This window comes from Brassica rapa, chromosome A04, assembly GCF_000309985.2.
Source record: "Brassica rapa cultivar Chiifu-401-42 chromosome A04, CAAS_Brap_v3.01, whole genome shotgun sequence".
Classification (NCBI taxonomy): Eukaryota; Viridiplantae; Streptophyta; class Magnoliopsida; order Brassicales; family Brassicaceae; genus Brassica; species Brassica rapa.
The window spans coordinates 12096829-12120186 of record NC_024798.2 but is presented as its reverse complement, the minus strand read 5'-3'; the positions used below and the strand labels follow the sequence as shown (position 1 = coordinate 12120186).

Genomic DNA, 23358 nt, shown 5'->3' with positions numbered 1-23358 from the left:
GAGTTAATATGAGAGTGACACAGAGGAAACTGACTTCTCAAATAATATTATAGAGATAGTTTTTGACTTTTAATTATTTTTAGATATATTTATTATTTGATTATTCATAATATGTAAAACATAAAATAAACAATAAAATGTAAAAATAAGTTGTATACATAATGCTCGTTCTGCCATGACGCGTGGATCTTCAGAGCTCAATATGAGATTTACTTTAAAAAGCGTTTATAAGCATCAAGCCCAACCAAATAACCATATGGGTTATGGTTCAATATATAGTCCAAACAGATCAAATTGGTTTCCAAAATCTAAATTTTGTTAGTATGTAAATAAATACATTTTAAAGTAAATATATTTGTAATTAGTAGATGAATATATATATATATAGATAGATAGATATGAAACACAAAAGCACTTAAAATAATACTCCCTCCGTTTTTTAATATAAGTCGTTTTAGTGAAATTTTTATGTTCCAAATTATATGACGTTTTCGGTTTTCTATGTAAAATTTATTAACAGTTAATGTTATATGACCAATAATAAGATACATTCTATTTTATTATTGGTTGATTTGTTAAGAACTTAATGATTTTCTTAATTTGTGTGCACAATTCTAAAACGACTTATATTAAAAAACGGAGGAAATATTAAATTAAGTATAAACTTTGAAATTACTTTGTGATTTAACCTATTTTATTAATTAATGAAATTTATTAAAATATTAAAATAACAAAATCATTTAATGAAAAACTATTAAAATTATTAATACTTTAATTCATTATATTTTGTTGATATGAAACCAAAAACTTATGATTTTAATATTTTCATCAATATTATATTATAAAACATGCATAATTAATTCATATAAAAGTATAAAGAATGTAAATGTAAATATATATTTAAAATTTTACGTTATTTAGTATATCAGTGTCAACAATTTGTTCGCTTTATCCGGTTCATAGATCACTGATGGTTTATGTCAGTTTTTATATGGTTTAAGTATTAGAATAAGGATATATTTGATTTGAATTATTTATTTAGGTTTCGAATACTATTTCGGGTACTAATTTGAATATTCATGTTTTATATTTTGGTGTTTGGGTTTCCGCTCAGATTTAGGTTGGATTTGGATAATACTCATAATCCTAAATACTGCCCTACATAATTCATATTGTGTCTATTACCGGTCTGACCTCGAGTTCAGATACAAATGTTCAAACCTCTCTTCATGAAATTCCTAAACAAGCTCTTCCATATCCCAGTCGAGAGTGTTCAAATTGATTCTCAGAATCAGCAGGTCCTTGAGCAGCAGTTAGATTTTGGTGCTCTTGAGCAACCATTGAGTTTAGGGGATGGTGGAGAGCACTTTGTGCTACAAGAAAACTGTAACGCTCAACAAAATTGAATCAAACTAAAACCAATTATTAATTATTCATGAAACAATAATTCATTTTTCATATTATAAATAATCTGTAAGAGGAGAATAGATATTTAGATAAAGATAAGCTCAATTCTCAGAAAATACAGATGATAGAAGATAGAATACAAAGAAGCTAAAGAACTTTACCAAATTTGTTAGATAAACTAAAAATCTGCTTTACAACTCTTTAAAACTCATTTTCTGAGTAACAAACTCCTTTGATGTGACATCTCGTTTCCTAAATCAAATCTTCCATGTTTGTAAGATCTTGCCTCGAGGTTTTCAGTTAATGAGCACACCTTCAATCCATTAACGAAGTAAGCGTTTCTTGTCCTTGACAATACAAACCATCAGCCGTTAGCGTGTTCCTGCCTTGACCAATGTCCATACGAACTGGTGTATAACCTCCAATCTAACTTATATATGTCATGAATAATTCATGTCTTGCAGGCAGCCTCTCAACAGTTGTATATGAATGTACCCACTTCTCTAAAACTCTTTGTGGTTATATGTCACTGTCACTTTCTTAAACCAAGAGCTCACTTGATCTCATCTCTTGGATAGATTCCTAACTTCATCGGTTTTCTTATGTCTTTAGTTTTATGTCGAGCTTTTCTCGGGGTTCTATAGTATTGTGTTTAGGTTTATAATTGGTATGTCGTTAATGGTTTTGGATTGTTCTAGTTCGCGTTGTGCCGTTAGCTTCATCGAAATTAGTTGCGAACAAATTTAACAAAAATAATCCAAAAGAAAATTTATCTTAAAAAAAAAATTGTTTTACCAACGTAAAACAAAATGTTTTAAAACAGTACTAGATTTTGAAGCGCGGGTATTTTTTTGTTAACCGTAAAGTCAAATATTAAATAAATTTATAACTATTATTTAAAAGATAATTATTATTATTATTATTTCAGTCCGGTACAATGTTTCCATTGAGTTTTCATATCCGAGTCAGACTTGTGGTCGAACCGATAGATCCCGTTACTCGTATATATTGAGAGTAGATAATTAAAAAAATATGGTAAAATGTTAAAATCATTAAGACGGTTATTAATCCACTGAAAAGAATATAAATTTGATTTTTTTTTTAGATTTTTATATCAATATATATATGACTTGCATAAGAATTATCTTTTTGTACGCAATCTTTGATCAAGCATTCGCGTTATTTGTAATTTGTTGAAATCTATTTGAAGATCAAGATCAAGTATATTTATTATTAAATAAAAAATGTTAATTAAATTTATTTGTAAGTACATTAACTATTAATCTACCCAAATGTAGAACCAATTATTAAAAATATAGTTTTTTAATTCTATTAATAGTATCTATATTATGAATCTAAAAAATCAGTTTCAGATAATTAAATACTCAGTGTAAACGAATTTCTATATAAAATAATGTATAGGTTTGAACATATTTATCGGGGATCGCGAATCGAACAATACAAAATTAAACAGAATTTCATACACAACCGAGTAAATCATATATCTCTAGAACCAAAAAAGTGAAACCGAACTGTGAACCAAATGAATATCCTAAAAAATACTATTTATAAACCGAATTACCCGATACTTTTTATTCAAAATATTAAAATATCCGAATTATCTAATATTTTTATCCGAACAATCTAAATTAACCGATTTTTAAATTGAAATTTCAAATTATCCAATATTAATCTATAAATCCGTGACTATTCGAAAACCAGAATTGAACCGAAACTAAATTAAACGTACCTTTTGTATATTAGCTAGTTTCCAACTTTGCTACTGAACCGAACCAAAACCAAAATAGTAACATAAATGAATCAAATCAAACTTTGTAAATACATGAACAATTTGAGGCAAAACAGAAAAACTAAAATATTCAAACTGAACTGAAAGATGAGAATTAATATAGTACATATACATTGAAATGATGCAAAGAAAGCATCTTCTAGTTTTAAAAAATAACTCTTTTTAGTTGGGTACATATGTAGTTTGTAAAGAAATCAAAATATAAACAGTGTTTTTATATATGATTCGGACCCATAGTCAAATCGATTAATCCGATGGTCATATATAATATGAACTGATTTATGTTTTTTCATGCAGCATGCTATTAGAGGTTCTACCAACTAATTTGTTTCCACAAAATTTAGAATTAATGAAAACCTATTATACGAAAATCTGACAAATAAATCTGTCATTAATCCGTTAACCGACACCGCTTGACCTGGAAAATACCCAGAAAATGTTATAATATTTTTTTTTTTGAAAACTTGATCAAAACTCTCATCTACTTTATAATAGTACATAAAACTGAATAAACAGTTTGAGTTGTTGTATAATGTTAATGTATTGTATTTATGTTATGCATTTTAATTTATAGGTTTTGTACTAATCAGTACAATTACATTTTTAGTGTAGATAATTTGTTTATTTTGTTTAGAGGTATAAAATGGGTATAGACATATTCATAAAATTAAATTTATGATTGATGGATTGAAATTTTTTAATGAGTCACAAATGCAATGAATTAAATTAATGAGTATATATAGTTGTAATCCCATAAATCAAAAGATAGCATATATATGGTAGTTTAGAAGTATTTTTAGAAAATCGACATTTATATTAAAGGAAAAAAAAAACAGGAATGTTTCCTTTTAAATAATATATATTTTTTTCTCGAAACGCTGTAAAGTTATTTTAAAATATTTGGTTAATAATATACCATAGAAAATATTAGTGATTTATTCATTCAAATATAGATTGGTGAATGTTTCAAAAAAAAAAACTATAGATTGGTGAAAATTGGTTTTTATGTATTTGTGGTTTGTTTGTTAACTAAATACTACAAATATGGAATACAGTTAGGTATATAGGTTTAAATGTTTTTAGTTTATTACTTAAATCTCTACTAATAAAAGGGAGCTTTTGAGGCTCCATAGGGCGTCCACATCAGCGGAAAAAATTTCTCCCGAAAGATGACACGTGGCATAAAATATAGTTTTACATTTTAATATTACTAATTTTCGAAAATTGTAAAAAATATGTAAACATACAACATAAAAAAAAGGAAAAACTACATTAAACATATCTCTACTAATAAAAGGGAGCTTTTGAGGCTCCATAGGGCGTCCACATCAGTGGAAAAAATTTCTCCCGAAAGATGACACGTGTCATAAAATATAGTTTTACATTTTAATATTACTAATTTTCGAAAATTGTAAAAAATATGTAAACATACAACATAAAAAAATGGAAAAACTACATTAAACATATTTCTACTAATAAAAGGGAGCTTTTGACGCTCCATAGGGCGTCCACATCAGTGGAAAAAATTTCTCCCGAAAGATGACACGTGGCATAAAATATAGTTTTACATTTTAATAGCGGAAAAAATTTCTTCCGAAAGATGACACGTGGCATAAAATATAGTTTTACATTTTAATATTACTAATTTTCGAAAATTGTAAAAAATATGTAAACATACAACATAAAAAAATGGAAAAACTACATTAAACATATCTCTACTAATAAAAGGGAGCTTTTGAGGCTCCATAGGGCGTCCACATCAGTGGAAAAAATTTCTCTCGAAAGATGACACGTGGCATAAAATATAGTTTTACATTTTAATATTACTTACTTTCGAAATCCTTACTAATAAAAGTGACCTTTTGAGGCTCCATAGAGGGTCCACATCAGCAAAAAAAACTTCTCCCGAAAGATGACACGTGATATAAAATATAGTTTTACATTTTAATATTACTAATTTTCGAAAATTATAAATAATATGTAAACATACAGCATAAAAAAATGGAAAAACTACATTAAACATATGTAAGATTATCATTTTTCACTTGAAAAAAAGACGGCTTATCTCCATAATGTAACATTACCGTCTTATAAAAAAAAACAAAAAACATTATATATAATTTGGAAAATAATAAATATATGTAAACATACAACATAAAAAATAGAAATACTACATTAAACATATGTACGATTACCATTTTACATTTTTATTTTTTTAAAAATAATATGTAAACATACAACATAAAAAATAGAAAAACTACATCAAACATATGTAAGATTACTATTTTTCACTAAAAAAAAGACGTCTTATCTCCATAATGTAACATTACTATTTTGTAAAAAAAACATTATATATAATTTTGAAAATAATAAATAATATGTAAACATACAACATAAAATATGAAAATACTATATTAAACATATGTAAGATTACCATTTTACACTAGAAAAACGGCTTATCTCCATAATGTAACATTATCATTTTATAAAAAAATAAAAAAACATAAATATAACTATTTGACTATTTGTCCAAGTTCTTCTATTAAATATTACCGTTTTACATTAAAAATGAAAAAATACATTAAGACTTAAAATATAAAATATAGATATTAACTAAATATAAAGTATAAGAAAGATAAATAATAAATATATAGAAAAATAAATAATAATTAAATATTATAAATATATTAATATACGAATTATATATACAATAATAAGTAAATGCACAATTTTTAAGAAAATGGAAAGAGTACATTAAATATTAAACATCTATCTTAAAATGTAAAATATAGATATTAAGAAAATAGAAAGTATAAGAAAAATAAATACACAACTTAAAAACAATGGAAAAAGTATATTAAGATTTAAACATCTATCTTAAAATATAAAATATAGATATTACGCAAATAGAAAGTACAAAAAAAGGAAATACACAATTTGAAAAAAAAAATGGAAAAATTACATTAGTATTTAAACATCTATCTTAAAATGTAAATCTATCTTAAATTATAAAATTATTAGTAAATAGAAAATATAAGAAATAGAAATACACAATAAAAAAATATTAAGTAAATATATAATATAAGTAAATCCCCAATTTAAAAAATGGAACATTACATTAAGATTTAAAAATATATCTTAAAATTTAAAATACAGATATTACGTAAATAGAAAGTATAACAAATGGAAATATACAATTTAAAAAAATGGAAAACATACATTAAGATTTAAACATCTATCTTAAAATGTAAAATAGAGACATTAAGTAAATAAAAAATACAAGAAATGGAAATACATATACATGAAAATAAATAATAAGTGAATAATGTAAATATATAATATATGAATTATATATATAATAATAAGTAAATACACAATTTTTTAAAAAAATGGAAAAAGTTCATGAAGCATTAAACATCTATCTTAAAATGGAAAATATATAATATAAGTAAATACACAATTGAAAAAAATGGAAAATGTACATTAAGATTTAAATATCTATTTTAAAATATAAAATATAGATATTATGTAAATAAAAAATATAAGAAATAGAAAAAGTACATTAAGATTTAAACATCTATCTTAAAATGTACATCTATCTTAAAATGGTAGTAAACTATATTAAAATAGAAATACCACATTAAACAAAAAAAATAAAAATGTATAGTTTTACATCAAGAAAGTCTCTATAAAATTCATTATTCCATCAACATCAACCTCACACAATCAAGGAAAACTTCAAAGCACTCGAGCAAAAAAATGGTTCCACCATCAACTCTTGCCAAGTCCCAAAAACCTTTAATGACCTTGAAAGAGATTTTTTATAACAACGAACTTTTTGTTAGGTGGATTCATTGTTGGAAAACCCGCAACTTCCAAAAGCCAAACTTATTCATGGGAATTGAATTGCTTTTCATAGACTCAAAGGTATTCTTACAAATTTAAATTAATCTAATCCATAATTTTATTGTTAATATTCATAGTAACTCTTTCATGATCAAACCATTACAGTTAATAACCATTCAAGCGTTTATCCCGAAACACTTCCTTTCTCGCCGAATCAGGTATTGATTCATGTTGGTTTAGTATTGTTTTTGGTTTATTAACCGGTTTATGATGGTCCTATTGTAAATATAATTTAAGTTGGTTTAGCATATATTATGCTTAAAATAACTTAAATTAAATAATAGTAATATTATGCTTAAAATACAATTTTAGAGAGTTTTCAAATAAAGTTTACAGAACATTATAGGTGATGAATTTAATTTATTAAATTTGTTTATTCCTTAAAACTAAATTTTTTTTAAAACATACTGAGTTATAAATATCAATGATGGATTGGTGAGTATAACATAAAGAAAAAAATATAATTATTTGATTTTCAAGATAAGAAATTCAGCTTTTATTCAGTTACTCAATATATAATTTTTTAAATTTTTTTTTTAAATATACATAATTTTATATATATATATATATATATTAATCTTCCAAACTTAAACTATTATACTATATATGAATAATGTTTTTAAATAAAAAGAATTTCTGATTTAAAAATAAAATAAAAACAACAAATGGTATTTTCAAATAATAGATGTAATTTACATTATACTATCATTTAATAAGTATTAGATATGTTTTGATATATCATTATTTTCTATTTCCAGAAAACAATAAATTGTTAAACATCAATATCATCTAGGTTAAGTATACGAACAACACAAATTCAAACATCACAAAAAAATATTTACATAAACATTATAATACAATGACTTAATCAGAAAATACAATTCAAAAAAACAATATTCAAAAGAATAGTTATATACTTAATATTTAAAAATCAAAGATATTTTTGCTAAAATTGTACTTACCTGGCTAAGGAGATCGACCATCTTTTTACGGATCGATCGATTGTTTAGCATGTGGCCGATCCGAAAATACTCTGCAGTTTGATTAAATATCTAAAACATTTATTCCAACACTCAACAGATAATTTTGCTAAATATGATAACTAGATAGCCAACAAAATTCCAAAAAAATATTTAAATATTAAAAAATATGTTAATTTAATGTGTTAAAATTTAAAAATAAATTTTAATTATGACATGCATCTTAACATTTATATAAATATATATCATAACCTAAATATAAATAATTTAACAACTTAAATTGAAAAAAACATAAAAATCCCGGGCGTAGCCCGGATTAATCCCTAGTTATATAAGGGAAGACCAAAAAAATAAATCTAATGAATAGGTCCAAACAACTTTTTAAGTAAATTTTTTAGGAATGCTTCCCTTTTAATAGAATAGATTTCTATAATATAAGGGTTAGTATTTTTCAATTAAATTTATTTTCATTTTATTTTTAATACCCAATTAAATAGAAAATATTGCCAAAACTCGGAGACATGTTATGTGAGAATATATATATTTTACAATTTTTATCTCAATATCTTCAAAAACTATTATCACACGTCCTCAAGCTCCAACGTTAGATTAAGCGCCACATATACACACAAAAACCATTGACACAGGTTATTAAAAACGATTAACATGTAATTATTTCATCCCCCTTTCTTCCATTAATTAAGCCCTAATCTCCTTCGTTGCCATGTAAATACTCTCAAGAGATCGAAACTTCTTTTCCTTCATCTTCTTCATCTTCCGGGCAAGATTACAATTGCCTTTTACGCCGTCGTTTCCGATTCTCGAGCAAACATCTTCGTGTCTTCTCTTGCCACCTCCTCCACTTTCTCCGACGTTGCTGCTGCTACAGCTCACCGTTTCTTCCTCGCTCAGCTGCATAAGCAGTTCTGCCGCCGCCATCTCCGTCTCGGAGAAGACCATCTCCGCCGATTCTCCAGAGAATCCAGTTTCCCCCATTGGATCGCTCATATTCCGAAATTAATTAATCTGAGACGAAATATACAAGAAATAAATAGCGAGTCGATAGATATTTTATTTATTTTTTAAAAAATATCTTGTCGTTTTTTTCGTTTTGTGCAATGGAAAAGAAGAAGAAGCTACAAAGTCGGTTTGGTAAGAAGAGGAACGTGTCTTCTGAAATTATTAAATTTTTAGTTTAAGAGTGTGGTGATCTCGTGCAACCATGTGTATCATATCTGTAAGAATCGGATCGGAAGTTATTCTCCACACTAGGTTTTGACATGTTGATCCAACGGCTGTGCTATCTTCAAATGTTACTTCTCAATGAGGTTTACTTTTAGCTTAGATGCATTTGACTTCTATTACAACATTTTGGTGGATTCCACGTATGCCATTCTGATTCCAAATATGGAGTAGTCACCAAAGTGGGTCCCTAGTTGCGCATCCACATGTTGCGATCTCATACGTTGAACATAATATTTGTGGAATTTGCAAAATAGAGTAATTTCCCAAAATATATTATTTCATATTTCTCTCAAAACAAAGTAATAAATGGAGTTGAGTTTTACTTTGCTCGTATTCCATTAAAAAAAAATCAATAAATATAAATATACCCTTCTATTTATAAGGTAAAGACATTTTTACTCTATCACAAAATATAAAATAAAATAAGATTGAAAAATAAATTATTCTAAACTTCATCTTAAAATAAAAGGAATGAAATTAAGATACTCTAAATTAAAAATGGATGAACATTCATATAGTAGTGTGGTTTTGGCTCAAGTTTCTAAATCTTAGGATTCGGTTTATGAATTTTATTCAGATATTGTAATTTTAGATTGGTTCGATTTATTAGCATTTTACTGGTTCTTTTATAAAACAACATCAATTATCTAAAACTATCCATTAATATTCTATTAATTATGACATTAAAATATTTACTTTCCAACATATTGGAAGAAATATAAATTACCCAAAATTCGAGAAATATGTTAATAAATTCAGTTAGTTTTGATTTCGGAAATATTGATTTGAGTTTTCTTTTAATCAGATATCACCCACTACCCAATATCAAATTACGCTCTATTTGAATCATTTCTCTAAAGCTAAAATCGATTGGGTCTGATTTTTGTGGATAGGATTTACGACGCTGTCATTTATTATCATCATGTTCCAAAACGAATTTCATAAATGTGAGTGTACGGACCTGATGATGGGTATCTGGGCTATAAAGGCCGGCTAAAAGTCCAGGGAACAGAAAGCCACGAGTTTTAAACCAAACAAAAAAAGAAAAAAAGTTTGTGGCTGCTGGGATTCGAGCCCAGGTCTCCACGGCCACAACGTGGAATTCTTACCACTAAACTACAGCCACTTTGGTGACGATTAGTTCGTTAAAACAATTTTATTTCTCGTAGTTATCTCTGTAAGACCTATTTAGTCATTTTTAAAATAACTCTTAACTCTTCGTCTCCATTTGCTCAGTCACCGACCCAATGTAACATACGTTTCAGTAACTCTGCTTCAAGTACGCTCATAACTAACATCATATAAAGTTAACCCTTTCACATTCCTCATATTAGCCACCATTTAAGTACTCTTAAATCACCAGTAACCTTCAAGTCTATGCAAACCACACTATAAAAACACAACTCTCATAACCCAATCATCACCACAAACACAAATCTCAAAAAAAGAACGATGGTTTCTAACACATGTTTTTTCCTCTTCGCCACCACGGCTCTCCTCCTCGCCCTCAACATCTCCGGCAGGATAATCCCGGAGGCGACGGCTGATCCCACAAACATAGCGGCGAGGCTTAACGGAGGAGGACTAATGGAGTGTTGGGATGCTCTCTACGAGCTCAAATCATGCACCAACGAAATCGTTCTCTTCTTCCTCAACGGGGAGACCAAACTCGGCGCCGGTTGCTGTCACGCAGTGGACGTCATCACCAGAGATTGTTGGCCGTCGATGTTAACATCTCTTGGCTTTACGTCTGAGGAAACCAACGTCCTCCGTGGCTTCTGTGAGGCTCCAAATCCCGGTGGTTCTTCTCCTGCTCCTTCCCCTTTAAAATTTTGATGTATGCAAACATCTAATAATGGTTATTTTTAGTATCATGTAAGGGACTAATGGAGTCTCCTTTTATAATTAATGGACAAATGGAATCTCTTTTTCGATTTTTGTGTTTTAACTAAAACCATGTCTATACCATAGAATTGGAAAATTCAGATATAGGTTATCAGAACAAAAACAGAACATATCAAAATCCCAAGTAACTTGTAGAACAAGAAATTGATTCATGTTTATGCATCCTAGGTAATTTCATAGATTTGAAACAATTATCCGAAGAAGAAAAGAACAGGTAGAAGACCATATAAAGAAAAACATGTAACTTATTAAACAATAAGATGGATTCATGCTTCTGTAGCTCTCCTCAAGAAAACCTCAGAACAATTTCATTTTACACCATTAGGTGAAAAATCAAAGAAGCAACACAAAATTCACAATTCTAGACATGACCAAGACTCCATGGTCGTCATGTTCTCTTACTTCTCTAAACTTAGCTTGTGACTCAGGCTGGAAGGAGTTAGCCACGTCGATCATGAACCAGTTCCTGACATCAGATTAAGCTAAGCGGTCCATCATAGTGTTGGTATCACTCATAATCTCAAAGAGTTTCCTGCTTAAGAAGAAACTTTAAACGCTAGGGAAACAACAGTTAGTTTCGAAGGATTCGAAAAGGAACTTCATCAGTACTAGCAAGCATTGATCCGTTTGTGTGCATGTGAATACTAGTAAAGATAATCTTCAAAAAAAAAAAAATAGAATACTAGTAAAGACACAACACTTAGTGTAATGAGAAATTGCAGTGTATATACAAGCATAACCCACATATTTGCGGTGATGGATTTTCAGAGTTAAGGGCGACGTGTTTTTTTTAATGACAATACTACCCCTACACACATTAGCTCGATACCTACGAGAGCTTTTCATCATTACGCGTGAGGCAAGAGTAATATTATCACTACAATCGATACAGTTCGAATTTACTACATACATCTCTCTCCTCTACCTTTGTTTTCTCCGCAAAACAACACAACTCACCTTTAGTCAAAAAAAAAAAAACAACACAACTCACCTCTTTCATCCAAATTCCTCCAAAATCAGAAATATGGTATCATAAAACTTCCGACTATCTCGTTCCGGTTTCAGTTTCAGACCCTCGTTCCGGTTTCAGTTTCACACCTCTCGTTGCCGTCTCAGTCCCCGACATCTCCTTTCCGTTCCCCTGTCTGATGAAGAATCACCAGCGTAATCATCGGTTCAATCTCGGCGATGAACCCCTCACCGACGAATCCGCAGTTATCAGAGTTTGTTAAATCTCGTTCCATTCTCCGTTTTAACCGGCTAATCTTCTAAATATCTCGATGGAATCAATGTTGTTTTCTACTCTTTTTGGTATATCCACTTTTTGAATGTTGTCCTAATTTTTATCTTATTAAAGCTAATCGTTTATCTAACCGGTTAATCGTATTCAATCTCTCGATGCAATTCATGTTGTTTCCACTCTTCATCTTATTAAAGCTTTAGTAACCGTCTAAGTTTACTCTCATGTACTTTTAACCGGATAAAGTAACATACCAGAAACAACCGTTTAAGCCTAGATGACCTGGCACGCTTCAGCAACCGTCTAAGTATTTTTTCCATGGACTGTTAACCGGATAATGTAACAATTCAAGAACATTGTGTAAGTCTATTTTCATGTAAGTTGTTCTAATTTTTTATCTTAATAAAGCTTTAGCAACCGTCTAAGTCTATGTCATGTACTTTTAACCGGACAATGTAGCAAATCAGAGACAATGTAAGTTATTTAAACGGAAACTTGAATGAACGGCTAAACTTGAATGACCGGCTAAAGTCTATATAGCCATCTAAGACGCTTATTAATTGCAACTTAACCGTCTAAGTTGTAGAACAAGAAATGCAGTTATCCGTCCTAGTGACACAAACAAGACAAATCATGAAATAACTCGTTGCTAGACAAACACAAATATAAAAGGGGAGGGGAATGCTTTATTTATGATTACAATACGAACTCATAATCGGGCTATACCGATAGTCATACAAGGCTACTCTTACATAATTGGGCTATACTGATATAAACAGCTTATATATATATATATTTTCTAATGATTACATGCATGGAATGATTAAAAATCGCTTCAGCTTCTTACGTAAAAGGAAAGGCGATAGGGGTAATGCTGTCTTTTTGCACCCAATACAACTGGGCCTTGCCCTTGGGCCTTCCATTTTTCCATGGACGCAAATATTGCCATCTTACTAGAATTTCTACGCAAATCGCTCTAGTGTAATTTAGTATTTATATCTACTACTGAATTTATCATTATTTATTCAAAAAGTAAGCATGGTTACTGGGTGTTCATGTTATAGGGGAACTGAATCTGAGTATTAGGCAAAAGATGGATAGTGCGAGAATAAATGATCCATTAGCATCTGATTAGTGAATGGTTAGAGAAGGTAAAAATACTCAATGAGATATTGGACATGTAAGGCTAAAGTGCTTCAAGTATTTGCTGCTAGTACTTGAATGAAACTGTGTTAAAAGTTATTAGCTAGTAGCTTCAGTACTAGCTAGTAGGTAGTACATAACAACAAATTTTCTGATCATCAGAATATAGCACAATGAACAAGACTTGTTGAGGATGTTGCTTCAAATGTCCTCAGAACATTGCATTTGATGCTGGAATTATAGGTTTGATATCTGAAGAATCAACTTCTTACATTAAAACCATAGCGATGATTGATAAATGATAATCCCCTCGGTGTAGTATCTCTTTTGGGCTCATAAAAATGATGAATGATGTATGTTACTTGGATTAGCCTTTTGTAGTTTATGAGATGTTCTTATTGTAGTTTATCCCTATATATTAATTGAGAATCATATAAAAATAGTAACATTATAGTTTGTAATATTTACAAATTAAGCTTGCTGATGTGTCACTTAATTATAATTCAATTTTGCTAATATGGCATGATTAGAAGCAATTGGAAAACTAGTTAATCCAATATCAATTTGTTAGGAAACTTAACTTTAACTCATAAACTAGATTTTGATCCGCGCTTTTAAAACGCATGATTAATTATTTTCTAAACATATATTTTATAACATATAACTATTTGGTTGTTATTTTTCTTGTATCATTTTCTTTAGTTTTAATTTATATGAAGAATTATATAATGTTGTGATTAGTATGTATATATAAGTAATAGTTGGTTTTGTTTGTTTTTTTGTAATCGATTTTGTTTATTTTAGTGATCATTGTTCTTAAATACGTTTTGTGGTATAGAGTAATTTTTTGATTTAGCATAGCAATTTTCGATTAGAACTAATATTGTCAGATATTAGTACTGGTATTTTTTACAAAAAAAAATACTAATATTCCAAGATTATACAATATTGTTTACGTTTCAAAAATTATGGACTTAATAGAATTAATTGTCAATACAAAATAAAAAAATTAAAGATATTAGTATATAAATTAGATAGTGTAATTATATACTTGGACTTGGGTCAAATTATAAATAGAGATAAGTTTTAGGGGTGGACGAAGGCGGGTACTTATTTTTTTAGATATACTTGATACTTGGTTTGCCTTGAACGAACAATGAATTTTTCGACTTGTACTTGACTTGTCGGAAACAAGTACTTGTTATTTCAAGTACTTGTTCAAAAATATGTTACTTGCAAGTTACTTGTCTTGTTCGATTACTTGCTACTTACAAGTAATAAATAAACTTATTTATCTCAAATATCATTGGTCAATTAGAAATAATTAATGAAAACATAAATACATTTCAATTATTTTCTTAATATGTATGAAAAATGTCTAAATGACACTTATAATGAAACAGAGGGAGTAATATTTTCTAAATTTTTTTATGCTCCATGAATATTATTGTACAGTATAACCTCTTTAAATTAATACTCTATAAATTAATATACACTAAAAATCTCTATAAAATAATATAATTTTATAGTTCTAAATTGAGTTTTTGGTTCAATTAGTATATCGATAAATTAATATCTATATAAATTAATAAAAAAATTATAGTTTTGGTGTAGTCGCAATATTATTAATTTATAAAGGTTTCACTATAGTTCTCTTAATTACTATCGATATATGAATTACTATTTGAAGATTAGTTTAGTTTTTTTGACCAAAAATAAAATTAGTAACTACTACTATTTTATTTTATTTAAAATATTTTTTTCTGTAATTACTACTATTTTTATTTATTTAGTTTTTATCTTTTTATTTTAAAAACATAATATAACTTGAGAATATTTTGTTTCTTTTTTAAAAGATATCAAATACGAAATAACATAATCGTATTGGTTGGTGGACCCTAGGGGTGAACCCAATAATAAGTCCCTAATTAACAACCATGTTTTACATGCTCTATTTTATAGCTACCTAATTAATTAATTAATTAATTAGTAATAAAGGTTGATTAATTTGGCATTATCAAACAAATGGGTTAGAGCACCTCCAGCCGTATAGGAATGAAGACAGTATCTACAAAATAAATAAAAAATGTAAAATAAGAAAAAAGTTGAAGTGAGAGAGAGAGAGAGAGAGTAAAAGGTCCTCTGCCACCATTGTTTTAGAAACTCTTTGTATATTAGTAAGGGCATCTGCGTTGGAGTATCAAGAGGAGAGGTTCACACAGTTCCCCCAAAAAAATATAAATAGCCATTTATTATGAACATGTATCACAAAAGCTCCCCACTATGAACCCGTATCAACACTGTTCCGCGGCCCCACGGCACATGGCGGCCCGCAAATGGTTCGGCTACTGATTTTTTTTTTCTAAAGTCAAACTAAAAAAATTAAAATAATCAAAAATATACATTGAAAATCGAGAGACTGGTGGAGTTTGCTGATGGGGGTGCTCTAAATGTCAAGTTATTAGCACTTGAGCTTTTAAATATAAACAAAATTAATTACATAAATAAAGTTTAGTTAAAATAATAACATAAAAGCTGTAAGAAAGTGTGGTGGGGCTCCAAACCGTTGGAGGTGCTCTAACACTAAGTTGCCATCAAAAGTGTGTCTGTTAATCTTTTATAGAGTCGAGGACTCAAAGTGAGACTAACTTTGTCAAAGATGGCGGTAAACGTGATCAAGATCTCCCGGATCAGCCCTGAAACCAACTCGGTCGAACCTCTCATCCTCCCACTCACTTTCTTTGATCTTTTGTGGATAAAGAGCAGCCCCACCAAGCGAGTCACCTTCTATAGACTCACCGAGTCATCTCACGACGCCTTCTACTCGGTGATCCTCCCTAAACTCGAGCGATCTCTTTCCCTCACCCTCACGCACTTCCTTCCACTCTCCGGTCACCTCAAGTGGAACCCACAAGATCCTAAGCCACACATCGTTGTCTTCCCGGAAGACACTGTGTCTCTCACAGTGGCCGAGTCTAGCGCTGATTTCTCTCGCATCTCCGACAAAGGGCTTCGTCCTAAGGCTGAGTTACGCGCTTTGGTGCCCGAGTTACCAGTTTCCTCTGACTCTGCGTCTGTCCTGTCTCTCCAGATCACTCTCTTCCCGAACCAAGGCTTCTGCATAGGTTCCGCAGACCACCATGCGGCCATGCCGTCATGGACGGACAAACGGCGGCAAAGTTTTACAAATCATGGGCTCATATCTGTAAATATGGAACCATACAACAAGATTCTCATTTACCTATCGTTCGATCATCAACGTTCCAGCTGGACTTGAACCAAAGATCCTCGAACTTATGTCGTATCTCGACAAAGATAACGCAAGAAGCCTAAGACTGTCTCCTTTCAAAGAGGTCGATGACGACGTTGTCCGGATCACGCTAGAGATAAATCAAGAAAACGTCCATAAACTTAAGGAGAGAGCCAAGAACGAGTCAACGTACTCTGCTGATCTTCACTTGTCAACGTTCGTAGTCACGTTCGCATATGTATGGACCTGCATGGTGAAGACGCGTGGAGGCGAACCAGATCGACCGGTTCGGTTTAGGTACGCTGCTGATTTCAGAAACCGGTTAGACCCGCCGGTTCCTGAGACCTACTTCGGAAACTGTGTCGTATCCGTCGTTTTAGATGAATACAAGGCGAAGATGTTTTTGGGAGAAGATGGTTTCGTTAATGGCGTCAAGATTCTAAGCGATTCGGTCAAAGGTTGCGGTTCAAGAGGAGTTGAGTCAATATGGGAGCAGTACGAGGAAGGAAAAAAGAACTTCAAGATGGGTACACAGGCGTTATCTGTTAGCGGGTCTAACCAGTTTGGGATGTACGGGTAAGATTTCGGGTGGGGAAGACCCGTTAATACCGAGGTTATGTCCATTTACGGGAACAATCAGATCTCTATGTCGGCAAGGAGGGATGGAACTGGTGGCGTCGAGATTGGCGTCTCTTTGAAGAAATGTGAGATGGATGTTTTTATTTCTCTTTTCACAAATGGACTAGACAACTGAGTAAAATTGATCCTGACTATGCATATTTTTTCATTGCTATGCTATGGTGTTCTGATTGATTATATATAAATATGGTGGATTATATATTTTTGCGGGAGGTTTTAAGAAACGGTAACTAGTAATTGTCGAGAGATATTTTTTTGGATTCTCAAAAATTATTGGGTAGTGAGAGAATATCCCCAATCGGTCTTGATGGTATTGTAAAATTGTTGTCACCCATATATTTTCTTTCATACCAGAATTAGACGCATTAAATGATTGTCAAGATACTTCATAATGTGCATTTAGAAATAAATTTAACGGTAGCACAAAAAAAAAGAAAAAGAAATAAATTATAACGTTATTGCAATATTTAAAGTTAAATAACATTGGGGTTGACTCATTTTCTATGGCAATTCATTTTTATGCATGTAAAATTATTATATCGATGAAATATGATCAAATTACTTTCATTTCTTTGATTTATTTTGTCAAATGTATAAAGATATGTTGACCAAATCTGATCGGAAATTGTTGTCACCATTTTCTCTATACATATATTGTTGTCACCATTTTCTCTATAATACGATTATGAAGAAGGTTTCAAGAAATTAAGGTATGACGACACGGGGAGGCTTTTTGGTGCAACAACAAATCTGAAGATCGGGACCTCCATCTACACATTCTCTTACATAACTATTTTTGGCTTTGCAAAATGCTTTGCAACCCGAACATGCATTCACAAAGTTACATAGTTCGTTCTCGTCATCGCTCGACGAGCTCACTTGTCCTGTCACTAATCAATAATGTAACCATATATCATATATTATTATTACTATAACTCAGTTTTTGTATTTAAATGTATAAAAATGACTTACGTAAGATGAAAGGGAAGAGAATAGTTGATATCATAAGGAACAATGTCCCATAAACATGTGAAAGTTTCTTGATATTCATCATTTTCGTTAGATATTATGTTAGTTTATGCTTTTTTGGTTGTTTAAAGATTTTTGAAGAAGTTTTTGTATGCTCCTTATATATATAGTTTTTGACGGGGCAGAAAAATTTACAATTAATTAAACAAAAGCCAAGAGACCAATTTCTTTCCATACAATTTTATCTTGAATAGTCGTGGTAAAAATGTATCTTTCCAAAATTGCAACTATTTAATTTTTCGATCTTCTTATTGACTTGCTTTTTTGGGGTCAACTATTGACTTGTTTATTGAGAGTATTGTTATTCAAAGTTCAAACTTTTTGTCAAGATTTAGAAGTTCGTTCATGTAAATTTGGATAACTAAAACCACAACGTTTCTTCTGTGGATGTCTTTGTCTGCTAAAAGCCTAAAAGCTAACTATGTTGACTTACTGTAACTTACTAGTAGTCAAAATATTAAAAACCCAATTGAACAGATGTCCGGCGCCTCGGTTGTCTAAGAGCTCACTCATTTGATTTTTCTTCGGCGTTGGATTTGGACTTAGGTGAAGTCTGTTTTGTTCGTTGGTTTTATTAGGTGTATGTCTTGTATAATTTTAGTTGTGCGTTTATTTTTGTCTGGGTTGTGGTTTCGGGTGGTTGTCCGGCTACTGGCTTCTGTGATATACTGATATTATTATGTATCAGTTAGCCTTTGATTTTTTTTGTTGTAGTTTGTTCAGTGTTTAGTGATATATAATCCATAGATCAAAAAAAAAATTAACAGTAGAGTCGAATCAAATTTGACTGATAGCTTTTTTTTATAACTAAAGCTAATTAACACTATACGCGTGAGCTGTGTTACAAAAAGAAATAACGTATGATAATGTAATTCTATATAAATTATACCATTTATTAAAAAAAAGAAAAAATCAAATTATCATAAAAATAAATAGAATAAGATGGTACATATACAAAGTTATACACTGATAAAGATATATTTATATATTTTCTTAATTTTATACTATTTCCTTATAAATTATTATTACATCTTTTTTTTGAATATTTTTTTTTTATTTCTGTTTGAATTATGTTCACTTTTATCATTTAGATATTCATAAAAAATTGTTTGGAATAAAATTTAGGGTTATTTTTACGAATAGCTTCTACTTAAGCTATTTTCTCAAAAAAAAATCTTTCTACGTAAGCTAAGAGATGAGGTTCGACCTCTGAAAGATGATGTGTTGCTTTTTCGGCGACACCCCCAACACCGGAAAGCTTCAATTATTATGTTGCCGCGTCTCTGTTCTCCATTCCATTTAATTAACGAAGAAGAAACTTATGAACAAATTTCAGTCGTAGTGTTAACATGGCTGTAAACTGAACAGTGATCATGTTAGATTATGAAACATAAAACTTTATATAAAAAGTTATTTGACGATAAGATTTAAGAATGTGACATTATTAGAAGAAATATATGATGAAATGAATTTATGATGTTTATTCTATTCTTGTTAAATGTAAGCTTTGACATTTTTATTTAATATAATACGATAGAACCAAAATGGAACACATTCAATCTTATATTATGATTACGAAGAAGGAGCTTCAATGGGACCATAATATGATGGAGGCGGACTTTTTTTGCAACAACAAATTATACGATCGGATTTGGAGTTTTCTTGTATACATAATGCTCCATAAGTTGACTCGCACTCGGCTTTGCATTCAGAACATGATGTGCTCAAACCCGAACATATATATGAGCATTTGATACGAACTTTTTTTTTTTTTTTTTTTTTTTTTGTTAAAGGGTTTATTTGATACGAACTTGCTTGTCCTGTATTTGATTTTCAAAAATGAAAATGTAACTATGCATTCAAAGATCATCACAATAATTCAGTTTGTATAAATCTTATAAAACAAATGACTTACGTGACAAGAAAAATAAGAAAATGGTTGATATCAGGAGGAAAGATGCTCCAGCATGTGAAGATTTCTTGCTTTCCATTTTCCGCATATATGTAGTTTCTTTTTATAATAACTTTTGAGTTGGTTGTAAATGATTTTTAAAGTCTTGCATGCTCCTTAGTTAGTCTTTATATATAAAGTTTGGTCAAACAAACATAACAAAAATTAATGAAACAAAGTCGAGGCACACATTTGTTTCCATACAATTCAGTTTGGGTCTTATTTATTCTTGTTATATGGAAACCAATTATGCCCTTAATTAAACAACAAATTAAAGTAGTTACACAAATGATTTATAGAAATCACGAAATAATCTCGTTCCAGAAGGGTAATAAAAATTTGACTTGTAATTAATTTGTTAAAAAGAAGAATATTTATGAATTTTAGTATTTATTAAAATAACGGATTATAAAATAATTGTCTATTCAATTACTTGTTATTTGTAAATACTTGCACATTATTTAATAAATTATTTATCTATTTTACATGTATAATATTTTTAGTATAGTCGATATATTTTATAATTTTTTGTATCATAATTAGAGATGAGCACATGGAAAATAGCCATTATTTTGGTTGCACTTGTTACTATATCCGCGTCCACTTTATACATACATGATTTGCTAATACGGCCAGAAAATACTAAATATCTGCCCAGATTTTATTTACTTACAAGTAGTTTGGTTTACATTGTTATTCTATTGAAAATTAAAAAAAAAAACTGAATATCACGAAACAAGTTTTTTATTTATAAAAAAGTTTTATTTATAAAAAAGACTTATGGCTTTCCTATGTTTTAGTTGATGTGGAGTAGGACAAAACTCCAAAACACTAGACAAATATATCATTTAATTAATTTACTTGTGGCATGAATAAAATATTTTACCGTAATTTAGAAAATGTTTTTGAGTAAAAACATGTAGCAAGACAGCGCCAAATAATTACAACTAGGTAATAACCCGCGCCTTGCGCGGAATGTGATTAGTAGTTTCGTTATTTTTAATAAAAACACATTAAATCTGTTTAATCTGGATATTGGTTCAGTTTTAACTTATTTTTTGGTTTATTCTGTTAGAATGTTTGATTTTTTAGTTTTTTTTTGGTAAAAACCAAAAACTATTATTATTTGTTTATTTTTATGTTATAAATTTTAGATAATCGTCATGTCGAATCAATAGTTTCATATTATAGTTTGTAAACGGATAATAGTTCAAGAAAAAGAAAATAAAATTATTAAGACTAATCATTTCACTACAATTTGGTCGGTAGTGAAAGAAGCATTAAGAAAAAATATATTTCAACTTCCAGAAAAAAAATAGATACTTCAGTAGTGGTAAACACTTATAAAGTGCTCACCTCAAGGTGCACATGTATGTGTATGTAAAAGTATATAAAAATAAATGACAAATATATAAAGATATTGTTAATTAATATTAATGACATTTTTGTTCTAAATAATACATGAAAGATAAAATTAAAATTAATTAAAAATTAAAAGGCCTTGACATTAGTGAATTTTTTTATATAAAAAACTCAACTGTATCCATAAATAGTTGTGGGCACAGATCGAATGTCCGAGTATTTGGAGGCATTCATGTCGATTCAATCTTTAGCCACTTGGATAGTCGGTGACTATGATATTCGAAATGATTTAGAATTTTAAAGAATATCCGATTTGATCCGTAAATAAAATTTAAAAAATAATTGAAAATTTAATAATAACGTTTTATTACAAAAATAAAATATTATTTACTTTTTAAATTTTAATACCTAATATAATAAATTTAATTTATAAAAATATTGTAAAACTTATATAAACTATAATATATATAACATATATATATATATATATAAAATTCTGTACATATATGTATATATATGCATATAATAGATCGAATTTGATAATCGCTCCTAAAAATATTGGTATTTGTGATTTGCTTTTCTTTAATTGTAGTAGTTGATTTGCTTCGTAAAGTTACGGATATCCATATTTTTTGGTTCAATTCAAAAAGGATAACGAATTGAATCAAAACTTATAAATATTTTTCCCAACTTTATCGGTAAACAATAAAAATAATATATATATAGTTTAGCTTTTGATTCGTTATTTGTTTTGATTCGAACCGAAAAATCCAAAGTTTTATTGGAACCATGCATATGAGTTTTATATTCAAAAAAAAATACAAAGTATATAGTGTGAACATATTTATGAATATAGTGTGAACGCGTTAACATATTTATTATCAAATCATTGTGAGGCTGCCACGTGTCTATTATAGTGTGAATGCATTTATTACAATGCTTCTCCTTTAATATATAAGGGATTTTAATATTTGATACTTATTCTATATGCTAGTTTTTTCTTTTTTTTTTGCTAACCGAGTATCGTGGCCTCACCGAGGTGGTCCAGACTAGAGACCGAAGTGAGTATGGACGCTGCCAGGGCGTCACCATGTGGTTCACCGTGTAACGGTCTTCGGTCTCGGATGCTGCAGCCTATATGTTAAATTCCGCAGTGGCCAAAGCTTGAAATCAGGGCGGGCACTCCAACTGGAGCTCCTATACCACTAAACCAAAGCAACTTGGTTAAATATATGCTAGTTATTTATAACATTAAACCAAAAAATTTTTTTAACAAATTATTTGATTCTCGATTTAGGAGGCGACTGGTTTTTCCGCTACCACCCGCAAAAGCAGCTTTTGCGGTTGGTAGCGGTTGTCGACGGTTTGCAACAATCACTCAAATCGCTCTAAACCGTTTCAAACCGCTCCGAATCTCATAAATTTAAAAGCTGGTTCCAGCTAGCGTTTGCGGTTGCGGACGGTTGCGGGAGGGTAAAATTTTTTTCTTTT

At 29.7% G+C, this 23358-nt stretch overlaps 3 protein-coding genes and 1 non-coding gene across 4 annotated transcripts; 2 read left to right on the top strand and 2 right to left on the bottom strand.

Annotated features, from left to right (window-relative positions):
- Positions 1-8606: 8606 nt before the first annotated feature.
- LOC103864296 lies at positions 8607-9357 on the bottom strand. The gene has a single exon (XM_009142056.3). The coding sequence runs from the start codon at positions 9109-9111 to the stop codon at positions 8803-8805; it is 309 nt and encodes a 102-aa protein (XP_009140304.1). The 5' UTR covers positions 9112-9357; the 3' UTR covers positions 8607-8802.
- Positions 9358-9656: 299 nt separating this feature from the next.
- Positions 9657-11928, top strand: LOC103864295 (egg cell-secreted protein 1.2-like). The gene has a single exon (XM_033289527.1). It carries the CDS (start codon positions 10801-10803, stop codon positions 11182-11184), a length of 384 nt encoding a protein of 127 aa, XP_033145418.1. The 5' UTR covers positions 9657-10800; the 3' UTR covers positions 11185-11928.
- Positions 10403-10474, bottom strand: TRNAH-GUG. Its single transcript has one exon. It is a non-coding gene; the product is annotated as a tRNA-His (tRNA).
- A 643-nt stretch (positions 11929-12571) lies between the features above and the next one.
- LOC103864294 (BAHD acyltransferase At3g29680-like) lies at positions 12572-21273 on the top strand. The gene is given in 3 exon segments (XM_033289483.1): positions 12572-16781; positions 16784-16877; positions 16880-21273. Coding segments are annotated over 3 exon segments (1341 nt in total). The 5' UTR covers positions 12572-16295; the 3' UTR covers positions 17641-21273.
- Positions 21274-23358: the final 2085 nt, after the last annotated feature.

Coding starts and splice junctions, on each gene's coding strand:
- LOC103864296 (XM_009142056.3), bottom strand. CDS start 9,111: ATGAGCGATCCAATGGGGGAAACTGGATTCTCTGGAGAATCGGCGGAG.
- LOC103864295 (XM_033289527.1), top strand. CDS start 10,801: ATGGTTTCTAACACATGTTTTTTCCTCTTCGCCACCACGGCTCTCCTC.